The 17702-nt window shown below is 37.7% G+C and overlaps 1 protein-coding gene across 1 annotated transcript in view; it reads right to left on the bottom strand.

The window, feature by feature from the left end:
* Window positions 1-11994: 11994 nt before the first annotated feature.
* LOC104909792 (receptor-type tyrosine-protein phosphatase kappa-like) overlaps window positions 11995-17702 on the bottom strand; it is a 129649-nt gene continuing 123941 nt past the window's right edge. Inside the window, exon 6 of the mRNA XM_010707399.3 lies at window positions 11995-12092. Within this exon, the coding sequence (XP_010705701.2) occupies window positions 11995-12092 (98 nt within the window). The remainder of the gene's footprint in view (window positions 12093-17702) is intronic.

Here is a 17702-nt window from a genome sequence, read left to right as displayed (position 1 = left end):
TATCCCTTTTCCTTTCCCATTTTGTGGGGCTGGAGGGGGGGGGTGGGGAGGGGGCAAGGCCTACTGCCCCCTGTCACAGGCATGGATTGATCTAGTTAACTCCGTGACAGCATACTGGTTAGGAGTTTATTCTGTTCTGCTTTCTCAGATGATAGAGGTAATGTGTAAAGTTAATTTTTGAGAGATTTCTACTCTACCATCACTCTTGATCATTTTTACTACACTCTTAGGCACTTCTAAGCAATTTTGAATTGAAAAAAAATGTACTTTCACTTTAACTTGACTCATGGAAATTTGTCTCAGTTTAATTCAAAAGCCCATTATAGGGAATTTCTCTTTACCTTACTAGTAAAGAATCCAGTAAAGAAGAAAAACTTCAATTACTACTAGGTAATGGCATCAGCTGGAATGACAAACTCAAAGCATTTGGCAGTACAAGTACACAAGTAAATGAGTAGGAAAAAGGACAGGAACAAATACAGTAAATGTTACAGATGTGGTCCAGGATACAGAACAGTTTTCCAAAGATTATTGCACAACGACAATGGAAAAGCTGAAAATTCAAACCTCAGTCTTCACAGTGTCATCCCTCCTCTTGGGAGAAGCGGGAAGAACACACACACTCTGCCAAGAACAATGACACAAACATAAATACAAGAACACGCACACACCTGGGGAGGAGGGGAGAGAAACACACATTTTCCTTAGAGCACTCCTTAAAACTTCTTTAAGAACCACATACTACAGAAGACAATGAGAACTCTCAATGACAACCTCACTAGCAAACCAGCACTTCCAAATTCAACACAGCATCTCAGTAGGAAGAAATCTGCCTTTCTGCATGTATCAACACATCCCTCTTCATCGGGAAAGGCGAATAGATTTCCCACCATTTTCTATATAACTCTGCAAACGTACCTTCTAGCACTTAACACTGCAGGATAATCCTGTTCTGATTCCAGCTATGAATTATTAAAGAAACAAATATTTGAAACTATTTAGGAAAGAAATAAACTCCTATCTAACTATTCTGAGTAAACTTTTTGTAATCTCTTTAAAATTACCCTCAAATAGCTCCCCCGCCAAGATGATCAAAGGTCACTAGTACATGGCAAAGCACATTTTTATGAGATAAATTCCATTATAATTGCAAAAATGATTACAGCCACAATTTAGACATAGGATCCAATTATCCATTTCATTTTCATTTATACCTCATGCGCTAGATCATTTATCATGTTTCATGATAATGATCTGAAGGCACATGGAAAATGATTTCTGGAGGTAACAAATTATCTACCATATTAGCATAGCTTACAAGGTCCTGTCAACAAGTACTATGCATAAATATGAGGTAATTAAATTCACAATGTGCAGGAGCATCTGATATGTTACTTGTTTTTGTAGTAACTGCCAAAAAATGCAGGTTACTAAATTCAACATACCAGTTCAGTTGTTTAAGTAGAGTAATTTAGCTCCTCATAGCACATCAGGAATCATTATGCCACTAAAACATCAACAGGTAGAGAGCATGCAGCAGGCTCAGGATCTGGAGATGAATCTCTCATCATATGGCATTACTGCCACCAAGCCATCCATCATGTCTGTGAGACAGCTTGGAATGATAGCACTGGACCCTCACATTACCTCTCCTTGGACTCAGTCTCATCCATCTTTTGCATCATTCCCCATTTGTGTCTGAGTATCATCTCCCTGCTGCAAAACTGAGTGTGAACCTGTAATGCCTTTAACCTGCAGTACCACTCTAATAGTAATTGATTTCTTTTTATCGCAGAGACAGTGCTGAGTGAGACCACAGACAGTAGCAGAAGCCAGGAGATGGTCAGAACAGCAGTGCACTACAGGCATTCTCTGTCTTTCAGACATATGACCTATTTTCAAGGAAGTATTGCTATAAGTTCATTGACAGCTATTTTATACTGCATATAAATTTACCAATATATAAAATTGGTATAGGGATATGTATGCAATTTGTGTTCCCACAGTTCAGCTGCAATTTAATAGCAAGACTGCCTCAAATACAGGTGAAAATTAATGTCAGTGGCGGCTTCACTTTTTATTTTTGTTAACTGATTCCATATTAGAACACTATTAGATTTTTAAATATGTACTAAAGCACACAGGTGTGGCTGCCTTCAAAAAGGAACTTAGATTAACTCTACATTGATCATGGCAAGACATCACTAGCATGATGACTTGTGTACCATAAACCACCCAAGACTAAGCGTTTTAATTCAGCTTCATCTGAATGCTGTTATAAAAGTTTAATAAATCAAAATGATCAAAATGCCCCCAGTGGCAGGTTGGGATTCAGTTTCCAATTCAAATTCCCTTTAATATATGGCTTCTCTGACATCCTGCATTTTCTGCCATCTATGTTGAATTCCAAATGTACTCCTTTTCATCATTACCATGCATCTACTCATCGGCACACTGTTTAACAGCCCTGCAAAAAACACAGAGATGTCAAACCTAGAGGGGCTTTTCCTTTCCCCAGACTGCAAAAAAATGGCAGGTAAGGGAACTTTGTCTTCCATTAAGTAAATATTTTCTTAACCTCGCTCCTAACATCAGTGGCATTTAAACTGAGACAGACCAACCTGAGCTGCAGCATTCAGATGAAAGTTTTGATTTAAATAAATGGACAGACAGGGCAGCTGCTGCAAGTGGAATTAACCAAGTGAAATACAGCATTGATGTGTGGGGCAGTCTGGAGTCATTTTAATTAAGTTGAAAAAAAAAATCATGTTACCTGCAGATGATCTTCATCATTGCACTTGAATACAATTGCAGATATGAAGAAAAAAAACCAAACCTCTCATTTCCTCCCCGAAGCCACACTAGCTGACAGCTTTTTCCTCATCTCTTTCTCTCTTTCACACTGGCTCCTCCAACAGCCCAAAGATAACTAGGGTTCTCACCCCTGCGAATTTTTAATTTTTCAAATATTTTCTTAGCTGCTTGGATTCACCTGCTTCTCCAGTAAGGAGGCATATGACAAAATTACAGATGGATAGGATAACATCTACAAAGCAAGACAATTCTTAGGAATCATTAAAATCACCTCTCTGTTATCACTGGCAACACAATTTTTACATGGGCTGAGCAAGACCACATCTTATCTTGCTTTTGATGGATTATGCAGAGCATGCAATGCACAGCTGATGCTGCCTCTAAGAGAACTGATAGTACCTGATCTGTCATACAGGCAGAAAGCCCCAGCTGAACACTACCTGCAGCCAGCACTAAGCCTATTGGCACAGAGCTCACTTTTCTGCAACTGTGGTCTGCTGGCCAAGCTCTCAGCTCAGTATTTCACATTATAAGCCTTCAGCATTTTTGACTGAGTAGTACAGACCCATAAAGCTGTGTTTATTTGACTGCCAAATTATAGTACGGTTTCCACAAGATCCAACAGGAGTAACAGCTCAGTGCCTGCCATTCACAACCACCATTGCTCAGACACCTCTGTGAGCCAGTACAACTCACTCACAGCACAGAGAGGTAGCACAGCCAGCAGTTTCTTGCCTGTTTTGCACATTGAACCAGGCTATGCAGAACTACAAACCTAACTTTAAAAGTGCTTCCTCTGGGTCAGTCTTAGCCTGGCTGCCCAACTCACTTCACTGCTGCAGGAATGCTTCTGCACTGGTGCACAAAACAAAGGCAGAGGAGAGGAATAGATGGAAGTGTTTCTTTCAGCAGCAGCAGCACTCTTTAATGTAAATCTATGTCTGGTATCTGAGAATTTTTTCATGAAATGCCTGGTAAACTGTTATTACATGTTTAAGATATATTCTTGAAATGGTTCCCCTGCCTAGCAGGCTGGAATCTAAACTAAAACAGATGAGAATTCGCCAATTGCATCATAGTTTTATGAAATCAGCATGAAATATTTTTTTAAAACCAGACATGTAATTCAATTCAGTTCAGAGCTTATAAAATAAAATTGGAATCAGAAATACCACAGTCAAGTTTCAGGTGCCCCATTTCACGTCGGCAATTCCCCTTAGCATTCCCCTATTTCTTACAAGTTATTTATAATACGTTCACACAGATCAAAATAAAAAAAATAATCCTGTCTGAACACAAGACTTATTTTTAATTTATTTATTTATTCCCCACCATGAGGGTTGTTAAACACAGAAACAGGCTACCTAGAGAGGCTGTGAAGTCTGTCCTCCAAGATATTCAGAACACAGCTAGTCACATTCAAGGGAAACTTGGTCAAGCTACCCTGCCTGAGTGCTGGACTGCATGACTTCCAGAGGTATCTTCCCACCCCAGCTATTCTGTGATACATAACAAAGACATCAATGGTATCAACAGTACTGGAAGAACCTGCTGCCTGATTCTGTGAGCTGTAGAAGGAAGCTGATGGACAATTCAGAGATTCACTTTGCGAACACGTTTAAGTGTTTATGTACGTAGCCAAAGACAACCTTTGGAAACCAATCAGGCACACTACGCGATTCATTATGAAAGCAGGATGTGACTTACTAGCACACAAGTTTTGTACCTAATAAACATATAGAAAAAAAAAGAAACTCAAACAACTACTTGTAGTTATAAAAGAGACTAGATAGGTAGAAATGCATTTGCTTCAAATTTGTATAAGACTCAATAAATCAAGAAAACAACCATGACTGGTAAACGTCAAACTGACTCACAACCAGCATCTCTAGTCTTCCTTCTCTTTCTCACTTTGCCTGCTGGTTTCTGTTCAGAGATATGTGGGAAAAGATTTTCATCACAGTTACCACGGAGGAGTGTGTGGAAGAGAGAGAATATGAAAAGACTTCCACAGGGTTGGATAGCCACGTGCTCTTTGTAGAGGCTAGGTGAAGAATGTATGAAATGGGAGAACAACTGCTAGCTGCTTGGACTGGTAAAACTAAGTGCCACACAGCATTAGTGCCCACCACAAAGACTGAGAAAAAGCAGGCAATGAAAACCATATAGACAATGTCCCTATTAACAAAGCTAGTTAAGTAGATTTAATCTCCCAGGAATATTTTCTCCTTGTCATGTCTCTACATCAGCTTTTGTCTGACACTGCTCCCAGCAATGGGCAGGACATGGGGCTACAGGGCTTTGGCTCTGAGCCAGATCAGCCGCCTTAAAGTTCATGGAATGCTATAAGGAGGCATGTAACAACCCAAAAGAGGCCTAATGAGAATGTTATTCTAGCCTATGTCAAGTAGTACAAAATTTGTCTTGAGATAAAAGTAAAACATGTACTGTATCTTCCATGTTTCAGATCTACAAGACCAAATCAGAGAACTACAACAAAGCAACAATGCACATTAAAAGAATTTCAAGAGGATTATAAAGAGACAGAAGCACTCTCCACCCAAACTAAGTCAAACACTATGATGAAGCAATTTGATGGGCAGTGTCCAGGACAGCAAACAATACAAACGAATCTTAGTCAAAAATGCAAGGTTTTGCTTTTTCTGTTAGTGCAACATAAACTTAAAAAAAGAAATCGTACACACATGGAAAGACTTCAGAACAAGAACACATATGCCTCAAAAAAAAAAAAAGCAAGACTTACTGCTATCAAACTGACTGCTGCAAAGCACTTTTATATTTCAAATATAGCCCTGCACAGCCAGGATTGCTCAACACAGAACTTGAGCCTGTTCCAAATACTGTGCATTTTTGCCAGCTCCTGAGAATCTACACCTCTTTGGCTTGTTTTTTAAATCCAGTTAAAAATATTTTCTTTTGTTTCTTCACAAAAAGTGATTTCCCTGCAACTTTCTAAAGAAAGTGGGCAATGCACTTAATAATTATATAACTGGAGAGAAATGTTGCCTTAGGAGATGAGCAGAGCCTGCTGACATAAGACTTGCTTCGTGAGAAAGTGAGGCTGCAACCCTTTCTGGTATGGTTGATCTATGTACAAAAAGCTTATGACTCCTTTCTGGCTCAGTCTATTAATTATGAACACTTAGAAGGAATTACTGAGGTATTTTCTTATGTATTTGCTGCATTCTTCATATCTAAAGAAGGTACTTGCCTTCACAGTGACAGCACACCTGCTACAAGAAACAGGACTGACAGTTAAGAAATTTCTCTATTTAAAGAGAGTAAAAAATCTTAACATGGCAGAGAACTTAAAAGCAGAAGCTGTCACAAAATGAGCAAGTTAATTGTATCTTTCCCTCTTCGAAGGATGCTTACAACCTAAATATACACCCCAAAATACACTTTGTGTTTTATTAGTGAAGTTTGGAAAACCTTGACAAAATCATCGCATAATTTTTTTCTACAGCTGTGAAGTCATCTAGACATTATCCTCTGCTTCTCCTGTAAGGATACAGCTGCAAGAAAATTAAGCTTGGTATACTAAATAAAGCTTGGGATATAAAGTAGCTTTGAAGAAGGGTTAAGGGTTCAAAACAGCAACAATATTAATATTTGTATTCCAGGAATGCACCTTGTAGCAGCTACACAGCTTTTTCCAACTCACAACTACTAAAAAGCCTGCATACTCCTACAGAAGCTTGGAAATGCTCCAAAGAGGTATTAAGCCAATATAATAATGCCCAGCAATGCATTGTAGAATCTTACTCTATTTTCTCCTCTGCTCTGAAATGCAGTGAATGCAGAGAGGCATACACCCAAAGCCCTATTACGTATCACCACTGTCTAATGGAGATGGTATTTCTCAACATCTTGCAATATATCACTAAAAATCTGATTTTTCTTGCATTTATGGAGCTGATGGTGGGAGATACAACCAGAGGGAAGTAAAATCTGTCATTCAGTGAGACATCTTAATACTGGAGGACAGAGATAAGTATCATTTTCCAAAACTGGTACAAGAAGAGTTAACCTGTTTGCAAGCAGGCAGTCTATGAACATTCAGACAACATTATTTTCCTTAATCTGCCACCTAGCACTCTCCTGTCATCAAACGAGTTTTATGTCCACCTAACATACCGAGTAAGTAAACCAGGTAGCAAAATTCAGGACACACATCAGCAACACGTTCTTTCATGCTGAAATTTCAGCAACGCTGAAATTTGGAAAGTGAATTTCAATTTTCTCAACTGGAAAGACTACAGTTTTCTTGTCACAGAAAAAAAAGTAAATAATAATAATAAACAATGCTCTCATGAGAAATATTTGCCAGGGGCAAACACCATCTTTGAAGTATTCTGGCATCATGAGAAGATCAGCCAAATTGCTGGTTTTCCTGTGTAAAATCCCTAAAGGGATTTCAGATGAGAAAGACAGATGTATCAGTGCCAGAATTATTTCCACAAGAACTGCTCCTGATGGCAAACAATTCCAGCAAAGGGAACAAAGACAATTATTGTCACAAACCCCCCACCAATACTCAAACCAAAGGGCTTAGAAGAGAAACCACTTGCAAACCCGCATTTGTGAAGTCAGGCGAGCACAAGGAACAAACGCACAAATTTTCATATTAAAAAAAAAAATCATACATGTAGATCAGTGTATCACAGCGTGTGGCATCTGGAACAACAGGCAGAAGGCACAAGCTGGAGGAAACCATCTCTTCTTTTCTCCTGTTTTTATTTTGGATTCTCTAGAGACATGAAGACAATTCCGTATTGAAACACTATAAATCAACGCACAGGCCTCCTTGCTTTGACTCCACCACAGAACTGTCGTTTGATTTGGAAGAAGAAATGATTAATAGAAAAGAAAACCTACATTTACCCAATGAAAACATCAATATTTGTTATAATTTCAATAAAAGTTACAAACAGAGCAAGTATAACCAGACATATGGTGACGATACTCACAGATAATTAAAAAAACGTTACAGTTGATGCATATCAATAGTTTTTTCTTTTTTTTTTTATTTTAATATTAGTCTACAGTTTATTCCAATAGATGTTACAGAAGAAGCTAATAGAAACTAATAAAGATACACTACAGAAAATAATATGCAGTATATTTCCTGCTGTTTTTGCAGTATTTAATAGTATATAAGTACAATCAGTCTGCTAGTGGTATGAAGCTACTTCAAAGGAAAATACGCTCAGGAAAAAGTACAAACCTACAAAAAATTCATTTCATTATTCTACCATTTGGGGGGGGGCAGTTTTTAAGGGTTTTGTTGTTGCCCTTCTTGACAGCCATAGAAACACACAGCTGTATTGTGAAAGCAAAACAAACAGAAGCAAAGATCATACCCATCTGGATCTTTCGTGCACACTGCAGCCAAAGAAGCCAGTGGTTTCATTCATATGGTCCCTCCAGGAATGTCTGACAAATTAAATTGGGATTATTCTAGCAAGTTTGCTTGCAAACCATGTATGAACAGAGCATTAGTTTCATCTCCTCCTGACTGATAACCACTTTTAACACACATCAACCACTAAGAACTATATCACAACTGCCACAATGAAAACTGGCTTTCTTCTTGATGTAGAAGACCAGTTGGCAGATAAATACTGCCAACTTTAACAAACACTCCAGTTGTTTGCTTTGTTTTGTTTTTAAACAGTTCTGAACAATGATACCACTTCTTCAGTTCTATGCTGAGTATTAAAAGGAGCAGAAAGACTGAGAGCACAATGCAGTTGCTCTCAAAAGTGAATAAAAAGAAAAACCTAGTTTCTTCTTCTTCACTCCTACTTACATATCACACCTACTGTTGCTCCCAATCCTGAAGACCTCAAGAAATTATCTTTCCAGAAATTGCCAATTTACCAGTCATCCAAGGAAAATATAAATAGACTATTAATCTCATGAGCCTGTTCAAGAATACAAGCCAGCTAACTGTATTGACAGTGCCAAGTTTCCTGTAAAAGGAAGAAGAGAGTTTATTCCACACATACCTGAGAACAGCAATGCCATAGATGCTATCTAGAAAAATAAATAAATAAATAAATACTAGACAGTCACTGAGCTGGAAGCTGAAGACCAGCTCTACGCAAAGGTGAGACATTTAATTATTGACCGGAACTTGGCTTGGTAAAAATGATGCAATTGAATTACAAATCCTATGCTAGTCTGATTTTTCTTCCAAAAAAAATGATTCCGAGTAATTGAGTTGTCCTTTTCAGGATCTTTAAACATATCCCATCCCTCTCAGGTAACTCCATTTTTAAGAAATTTTTAGAACTCAACTGAAAGCTATTCTACTGATAAAGTTCACCATGAAATAAAGATGTTTCACTATGATGGATGCTATATAACTGGAAACTTTTATTACCAAGACTGGCTTATGAAAGGCTCATCAGAAAAGTATTAGATGATTCTATATTACTATTTATCCATGTCGATCTGCATAGACATGGAACACGAGAAGATTTCAGTCATGTAACTCCCAGATTCTGAGCTGCTGAGCAGCAAGAGCTGTTCCTCATTTCTCACTTTTGAGTAACCAGTGCTGTCAATGAAGTCTGGTTTTGGCAGACCAAAGACCGTACCATTACCCAAAATGATCTAGAAGCAATACTAAAGCCATGACAAAGTAAATTGTGTTTCATTGTATTTTTTTTTTTCCCCCATCCTCTGGCTGTGAGAACACACAGATCAATACACTTCAGCATGAGAATTCTGCAGTGAAATTTTCATTTGTTACAAACAGCAACAAAAAGGCCCCAAGCATGCCCTGTCACTTTCAGTTTAGAAGGAAATGCACTAATAAACTCTTACCCCTGGGTCATCTTTGACAATGGGCAATACTATGCCAGCTCTTATTAAAGGCAATTCGTATCAGTGGCCCAAAAATTTACCTTTAAATTATCATCTTTTGTATCCATGTAGCAGGATGTCAGCTTTAAAGTGCCACCGAGATATAGGACCTGTCATTTTGGTTAATTTTCAGTACAGTTTTAACACCAGGGTAGCCAATCCCTAAGGGTATGCTTTTTGGCTAACAAGATTTATTTAGTGGTTATCCAGACAAACAAGAAAATATATTACTGTATATTGCTTTTCAAAGACAACAGCAAGCAATAAATCCAACTATAAAATATAAATCCCTGTTCTTTACCATGATGTCAAATAAATAAAAATGCTTTAGATAATTTTTTTCAATTTTTAAAATTACATATATAATGTATATATGATATGTATATTGTTAGTCTTGTTAACAATTATTATTGTTAATCATAATATATATATATGTAATGTTAATCTTAAAAAATCAACACTTTATAGGTGTTGTGAACATAGCTATCAAGTTCTGTTTCAAGGCATAAAGATGACATTCTCAATCAAATGACCTAAGCTATTCAGCAGAACATACTGCATTTAAAACAAAAGTGCTATGAAGTTTGATACTGTTACCTCATTTTTTTAGAGAGAAATAGAGTTTTAAACACTATTTTATTGCTCTATTATAACAGGAGAAAAAAGGAAAACTTCATTTACTGCATAAATATAGCTATTTGTCCTGCTTTCCTGATAACATTGTATTAGGATGAAGACCGTTTTGCAGTTTCGTAGACAAAAGGGTACATCAATACCAAAAAAAAAAAAAAGCTGTTAACATATTGTCTAAATCCTCATATGTTCCGTGGAGTTTGTTTTTATTGATGTTATATAGAAGATATAAAACCTAGCTGACCTCAATCTGCTGGTCTCCCAGGAAAAAGACTTCTGCCAGAAAATGCCAGATATCAAATATCTTAGAGCATTTACTAGGCTATCTTTATTTCTATAAGCTGAGGATGAACTGGCTTTCCTTGCCCTGGTTCCAGACCCAATGGCTGATCTCAGATGACAATTGACCAAACCTCCTGTGGTTGAAGCAATGAGTCAAGCAGGAGTCCTTCTTGTGCCCAACTCTGGCACACCTGGCCCAAACTACCCCCATGCTAGGCATCACAGACAGGCTTTTCTATGCCCATATAACTTAGTCCACACTTCAAAACGCTAAGTCTCAGAGCAAATGTAAGAGTCAGGTGAAACAGGCAATTGTACAGGTGACACAGGCAGGCAAGGAGAATTTTGATAACTTACTCCAGGCCAAACAGCACGGGAATTTGAGAATCAGAACCTGAAATTCTATATTCAATCATGTCTTTCACCAGTAGGATGACATAATACCAGAACACAAACAGAAGTAATAAAGTACCAACTCAGCATTCCTATACTTAATTCATGGTTTTGTTCCAATAGGCTTCTGAATGAACTGCAACAGAAAAGCATTTCTTCCTACTCCACAAGTTGGAAATCATTGCATAACATCTCCATAATACTTTCAGTCCCTGGATAGGTAAAGTTTAAAACTGTTTTTCTACACCTGTCTTCCAGAAGAGAAATGTATTATTTTACTGAACTGTCAGGCTGCTCAAGGCAGCAGATTAGAAAGGCAATGTTAACTAACCAGAGTGCTTTTCTCATTTCTTTAAAAACACTTATGAAACATTAGGCAGTTTTCACCTTAAATTCAACAATCTACAGAAAAAGCATATAGGATACTGCACACGTTGTAAGATCAGAGACTTTACACAGATGTGCTCTATAGAAAGTACAAGAAATTTTGCTTTATGACAATTCCAGAAGCCTCACAGGAGGACGTGTGTATAAGTACTTCAGATCAAAGCATCTGTAGACTAAATAAAAGATATAAGCAGAAAACACTGGTACTCAAAGCATTTAAGCAGATAAAATGACCCAAACCTTACCTCGAACAATAAGTTGAGCAAAATTTGACACTCCAGAACCTCTCTCTGATTGAGTTACACAGCGGTATAAATCCTGGTCAGTTTTTGTCACCTCTTGCAACTTAAAGGTAGCAGCAAATCTTCTGTGATTTATATTTTTAGTCTGAGCAACTGGTATATCTTCCCCATTTCTTCTCTGAAATAAAAAAAGAGAAACCAAAGCAGATATATCTTGTAAGAATAAGCATTTATCATTGTCATCATACAATAAGTACATTAACAAAAAAAACACAATAAGAAATGTGTTCACCCTATGGCACGATTTTTGTGATACAAGAACTCCGTGTTTTTCACCCCCAAATTTGACTCAGTCAGGCTTTTGCAGTGACACAAGACTGACTGTGCCATACACAACTGCCACTGCTTCATAGCTGGGACTCCCATAGGACAGACCAGGAGCAGCAGCTGCATTCCCAATAAAAATCATTCAAATTAAAAAGAAATTATAATAGATACACTGGATTTATTGTAAATAATAATAATTTAAACAAATCCAGCATTAAGGATTTCACTGGATTTCAATAGCTCTTTTTCATCAAGCAGCCAACATTTCCTTTCTAATGCTAGCTTTTATCTGTCTAAATTCAATACCTTCTAAAATTGTACCTCTGTTACAGTAAGCAACAGCTAACTACCTAGAATTAGTTGAAATAAGAAGAGAAGGGAAGCAAACTCTTAAATGGGAAGATCTATTTTAAAAGCAGTTATTAAGAAAAAAAAAAAGCATAGCTACCACAAGTCACCGAAGAAAACTAATCTGTCTGGAGCTGTGGGAAGGAGGACAAGTCAGAAAGCAGAATTAGTTTCAGCTCATGAACGGTTGTTCTTATCTCCACTCACACAAAATACTTCATTCCTATTTTAATCAAAAAACAGATCCTCTATGAAAAGCTAGCATTTGAGAAAAAAAAAAAAAGGAAAAAACAACAACAACACTAACAGAAACTCACACCAACCGAATAAACAACGTCTCTTCTCTCTACCATGAATCAACTGCATGGATTTCCAGCTCAGGACACATTTTCTGAAGGCACAGCTTTGCTCAGTCACCAGAAGGACATCGTAATTCCCTTTGTAGCTACATTGCCTGCTTTGTCCAATACACAACAAAACGAGACCTCTGCTCATGTTTTTAGCTCTAATTGACTCCTGGAATGAGAATCTTCACTGAGGTCTTAAACTCTGAGCTTGCTGTCTAATGCAAGAAGCAAGACTGCTGAGCAATAGAGTTTAATAACCCAACAGCCCATGAAAAGGGGAGAAATAGGAAACAAGTTAATGCTGCTCATGTATACACACCGGCCTCTGTCACAGACAGGAGTTCTTTGTAGCATTTGGACACTTCATTTCCACATCTACCACTTGTGATCTCAGCATGAGTTAGTCACTCCCTACATAGTTTTGCTGCAGATTAGCCAGGGGTTCGGCACTGCTTCAAACTAGCTAACAAGTGTTTACTTTCAGCAGTAGTATGTTTCAAAAAGATCTACATTAGGCTCTGTCACTTTTCTTGTAGCAGACACAAAGGACCTATCCCCTGCTTCAATGCAGGCCTTATATTAAAACATTTGTTTACATGAATATTTCAGCCACTGGTATTCTGCCAAAAATGCTGTGCTGTCACCTGCATCAACAGCAGGTTTATTGGGGTGACTCTTCCTCAGTTCATCAGGAGAGAAGCCCCTGCCAGCTCACCCCACCACTCTCCCTTCTCCTAGGCCAGAAGGGGCCAGCAGCCACCACTGTGCTTGGCCCAGTCCAGGTCATGCTAAGCCAGTGGGGTAGGACCAGGCTCAGCAAGACAGAAAATGTGCACACTGACCTCCACAGGGAGATGGAGCATGAGCTGCTCCTGAAAGGCTCTCACACAGTTCCCGCCTTAGTCAAAGTCCCTGTCCTGTAACCTTCCAGACTCTGATTATACATGGATGCTGCATGAAGGGCTTTCACAAGGCATCTGCTTCCTGTGAGAAGGATGAAGGAAGTCTGCGGAGGCTCACAAGGACTCCTGCCTTCCTGTCAGAAAGGCCTTGCTGAACCTCAAGAATCAATGAAATTATTAAATCCCAATATCAAGCAAACAAAGGGTAATGTTAATGGCTTTATTTGAGCACTGCTTAAGCTACAGCAAAACCATTTTGCAGGAGATGCACCTCCCACTCTATGGAGCTGGCATCTCCCAGTAGGAAAGCCATACTGTAAAGCAAGGTTCTCTTCTAACTTTTCTCCCTCAGTTTCGACTAGGGTCTTAAATAAGCCATGACTCAAGCTCCGCAAATGTTGATCTGTTTTGAAATGTTATAGTTGGAACAACTATAATAAGCAAACTCATAGCACTGTTTCCTCTCCTGCTCAGCTGTGCCCCCCACAGTGCATGCTTTCCCCAGTGCAGCATGCAGGCAGCAAGCCAGGGGATACCAGGCTGTCCTGGAAAACACAGACCAGCCATGCAATTGTTAAAATGACCAAGCGGGATATAATGAACAAAAGGCTTATCTTATTGTTAAATATGATGTGATAGTAGAGTTGACAGCAACCCATGTAATGCAATAATTCTTGTTCTCTTGTAAAGGGATAAATAAACATCAGAGACAGTTTTCTAAAATTAAGGACTCCCTGCAATAAGTCCAGTGTTTTCAATTTCAATGCCACATGCAGCCTGCAGCAGAGAAGCCCATCACAAAGGTTAATGTGTAAAATTATTTACCCTCCAAAGCTCCAAACTTGCTTACTTCAGCTAGTCTGCATGCTTTATGTTAGAGAAGTAAAAGTGAACAGGGCTACTATTTAAAGTTAATTTTAGAGCAATTAATCAAAATGATATTTAATGAGCTTTGCAGTTCTGCTCCAACAACAGAACCTAGGAATTATTTTTTTTCATTTACATCAGTGATTTCTGACTACTTAATCTTACAAGACTCAGAGTAGTTGCTCAAATTGCTCTGTATTAGAATTTGTTTCTTGGGAATTCAATGGTACAATTACATCTTCAAAGTCAATTTTCATGTACAGCTTACCCATTAAAATGTTTTTCAGTCATTAAAACCATGAGAAGTTCAAACAGTAGAGAGTTCTCATTTAAAAAACAAACGTTAAAGAAAATACTTGCATTTATTTCCCGTGCATGTCCCTTACACCAGCAAACCATTAACCAGTCAGAGTTCAGATGCACTGCCACGATCTCTTAATTAAATTCTTCTTTTTAATGTCAGAGCAGTATTACTGATTTTAAAGGAGAGGAAAGAAAGGCAGCAGCACTCTCCGCTTATTAGAGGGCTTCTGGTACATACTGTTTCAATTTATGTCCTGCTCATACTGCACAGAGCTTGAAAACACTGCTCAATTAGGTTTTAAAAATTCAATTTAAAATTAATGTGGAGTTATACTAATAGGTAATGGCTGTACCCTGTGTGATTCTCAGTTCCTCCAGCCCCTTGCTGTCTGATTTGATAACCCCGAATTGTTCATTTAGGAGAGGTCAGCAGCAGTCAGCTCCTCTTCTTTGCTGGAAATAACTCTGGGTCTCACCAAGAACTACAGTCTATGAACACTCGAATAAAATGAAACATAAACAGGTGAAAAAGCCTCCTTCTTTCCAGCATTCCAGACATTTAAATCTATGACGTTAAATTAGACTCTATAACTTCATGCTTATTTTTAATTTGATGGTAACATTTTTTTTTTTAAAGTTATTTTCAAGTAATGAAATGAGAGAATATATTAATTAAAAAAAAAAGTCAACAATGAAGACTGTGCAGCTTAAAAACAGTCACAGGCAAATTAACAATTAGGAGAGGCCTTAAAATTTCTCACTTCTTCCTCATGAAAGAATTTAAGTGTTTAATTAATATTAAATTATATTTTATTGAGTCTTCCAGAATGGGACCAGAAATATCCTGATCTTAACATCGTACTCAATAAGCACAATTAAGGTACATCACTAAGTTTTCTAATACAGACTTAAAACTTACTTCACTTTTTGAGAGATAAGATTAAGTCTTCTTGTTTGTTTAATTTTTTTATTTGGGTTGTGTGTGTGTGTGTATTTTGCTTTTAAATGTTGATAAGATATCATACATTTCTGTGCTGAAGTTTCCTCTGAATTCTCTTGAACTCTTTTTTTCATAACAGTGATTTTTATCAGCCTGGACAGCTCAACCTTACACATCTTGGTCCCTTTCTCAGTGTAAACATCTTAACATAAGTCCACTACACTGCTAACAACTACAGTCAATCCTGTTTGCTTTCTCAGGCTCTCAGCTGGACCCTGGTATGCCTCCAGAGATCAGAAAATGTCAACACCATGGCTGCAGTGACACACACATCGTTTCAGCAGCAGTGCCCACCACAGCACACTCACTCACCCTTCCTTGCCTATAACTCCTACCTTCCTTCCTTCCTTCAAACAAACAAACAAACAAAAAAAAAAAAAAAACACATAAAAAAATCCGTCCTTGAAAATACATTCTGTCTCTCATCTTATCATCAACAAGGAATCCCTGATCTAATTCACTGTGTGGCCATGGAGAGCAGGCAGGATCTGTGCAGGGTGCAAGAGGAGAGGCTCAAGCAACTCTGCTCCCAAATAAGAAATTAGAACTTCACCAGAGAAGAATTCCCCCAGCACCTGGGGAGTTACAGTGAGACGATTAGAGAAAAAGGGAATCTGTAAAGGATGTAGTGACATTACACTTTTCTTGTGTGCTTTTACACATTGTGTACAGGCAAAAAATATCTTGCAGTGGGTTTTTTGTCTGTTTTTTTTTTTTTTTTTGCAAAAGAAAAAAAAAAGGTTGAATGAGGATAGCTTCAAAGTAGCAAGAACAGATGATGTCAAAAAACATTTTGGTAAAAATTAAATAACATAAAGGGGGGAAAAAACTAACCTAAGTTACCATCTTTTAAAATTTTACTTACATGCAGTTTGTCAGGCAGTTTTTGACACACAGAGCATATGCTTTAACAACATTTAGAATAAAATTTACAAATACAGAAACAAATGAAAAAATTAGTTTTGATTTTCTGTTTGATTTGTGTCGGGATTTTCAAATTAAATAAACATACTGCAAATAACAAAGTATGAAACTACTTTATCACAAGGTAGAGCATCTACAATAGAGCAAGTGATCAAGAAAGCAGGATTCATTTATCTACAGTTGTATTCTGTTCCCAAATACATGATTAATAAATAAATAAATTTGTATTTTTAGGTAGAACAAGAACTGGAACCATTGTTTAAATTATATGCCCAGATAGTCCTACCTTTCTCTTCGTATGCAAAAAGATGTAGCTTTTTCTTTTCTGTCAGTTTGCTTTTCAAAGAAAACATAGGGTTATGGGTTGTTTCTTTTTCTTCCCCTTTAAGTAGGAAACTAATGTAACCAGCTTTAAGCTGGCTGGTCTCCCCAGATGCATGACAAAACAGACTAAAAGAGCTTCCCATGCACTACACATGTGGGAAAAGTTTTTCCCATGCACACATATACTAAAAATCTTGAGGAAAGTGCAGAGTCAAATTCTAGATTGCAGTGCCGCTTAGAAGAATACAAAATTACTTCACATATTTTAGTTGCATGTACTTCTGTTAACCAAACTTGTCCACTTAGAGGTAGCTCAATTTCCCTCCCACTGCACTGAAACTCCTATGGAAGAAACCAACTGTTAGCAAGAAATAGTCTAAATGAGAACCATCTGGTATCTTCAGAAGTGGGAATCCTAGCCTGTAATAAAATCTACCAGAGGAGGAACAGCAAAATACATTCTACAGTGTCTCTGGCCATCCAAATACAGAAATGAAAACCATGCCTGCTTTTAACACCCCTTATTTTGAATTTATCTAACACATGGCACAAAAAAAAAAACATTTTAAAAACAATGTTTTTCAGAAAGCTACAGTACTCTAGTTACAGAACTAAAATACTTTCTTTTTTTTTTTTAAATCTGGGCACAATGACTAAAGATCAATAGCACTCTGAGCAGAGCATACCTAACTGCAGCATTCAGCCTGCAGATCTA

This window comes from Meleagris gallopavo, chromosome 2 (genome assembly GCF_000146605.3).
Source record: "Meleagris gallopavo isolate NT-WF06-2002-E0010 breed Aviagen turkey brand Nicholas breeding stock chromosome 2, Turkey_5.1, whole genome shotgun sequence".
In the NCBI taxonomy this organism is placed as follows: Eukaryota; Metazoa; Chordata; class Aves; order Galliformes; family Phasianidae; genus Meleagris; species Meleagris gallopavo.
The sequence above is the reverse complement of the archived record's forward strand: the minus strand, read 5'-3'. Positions and strand labels throughout refer to the sequence as shown.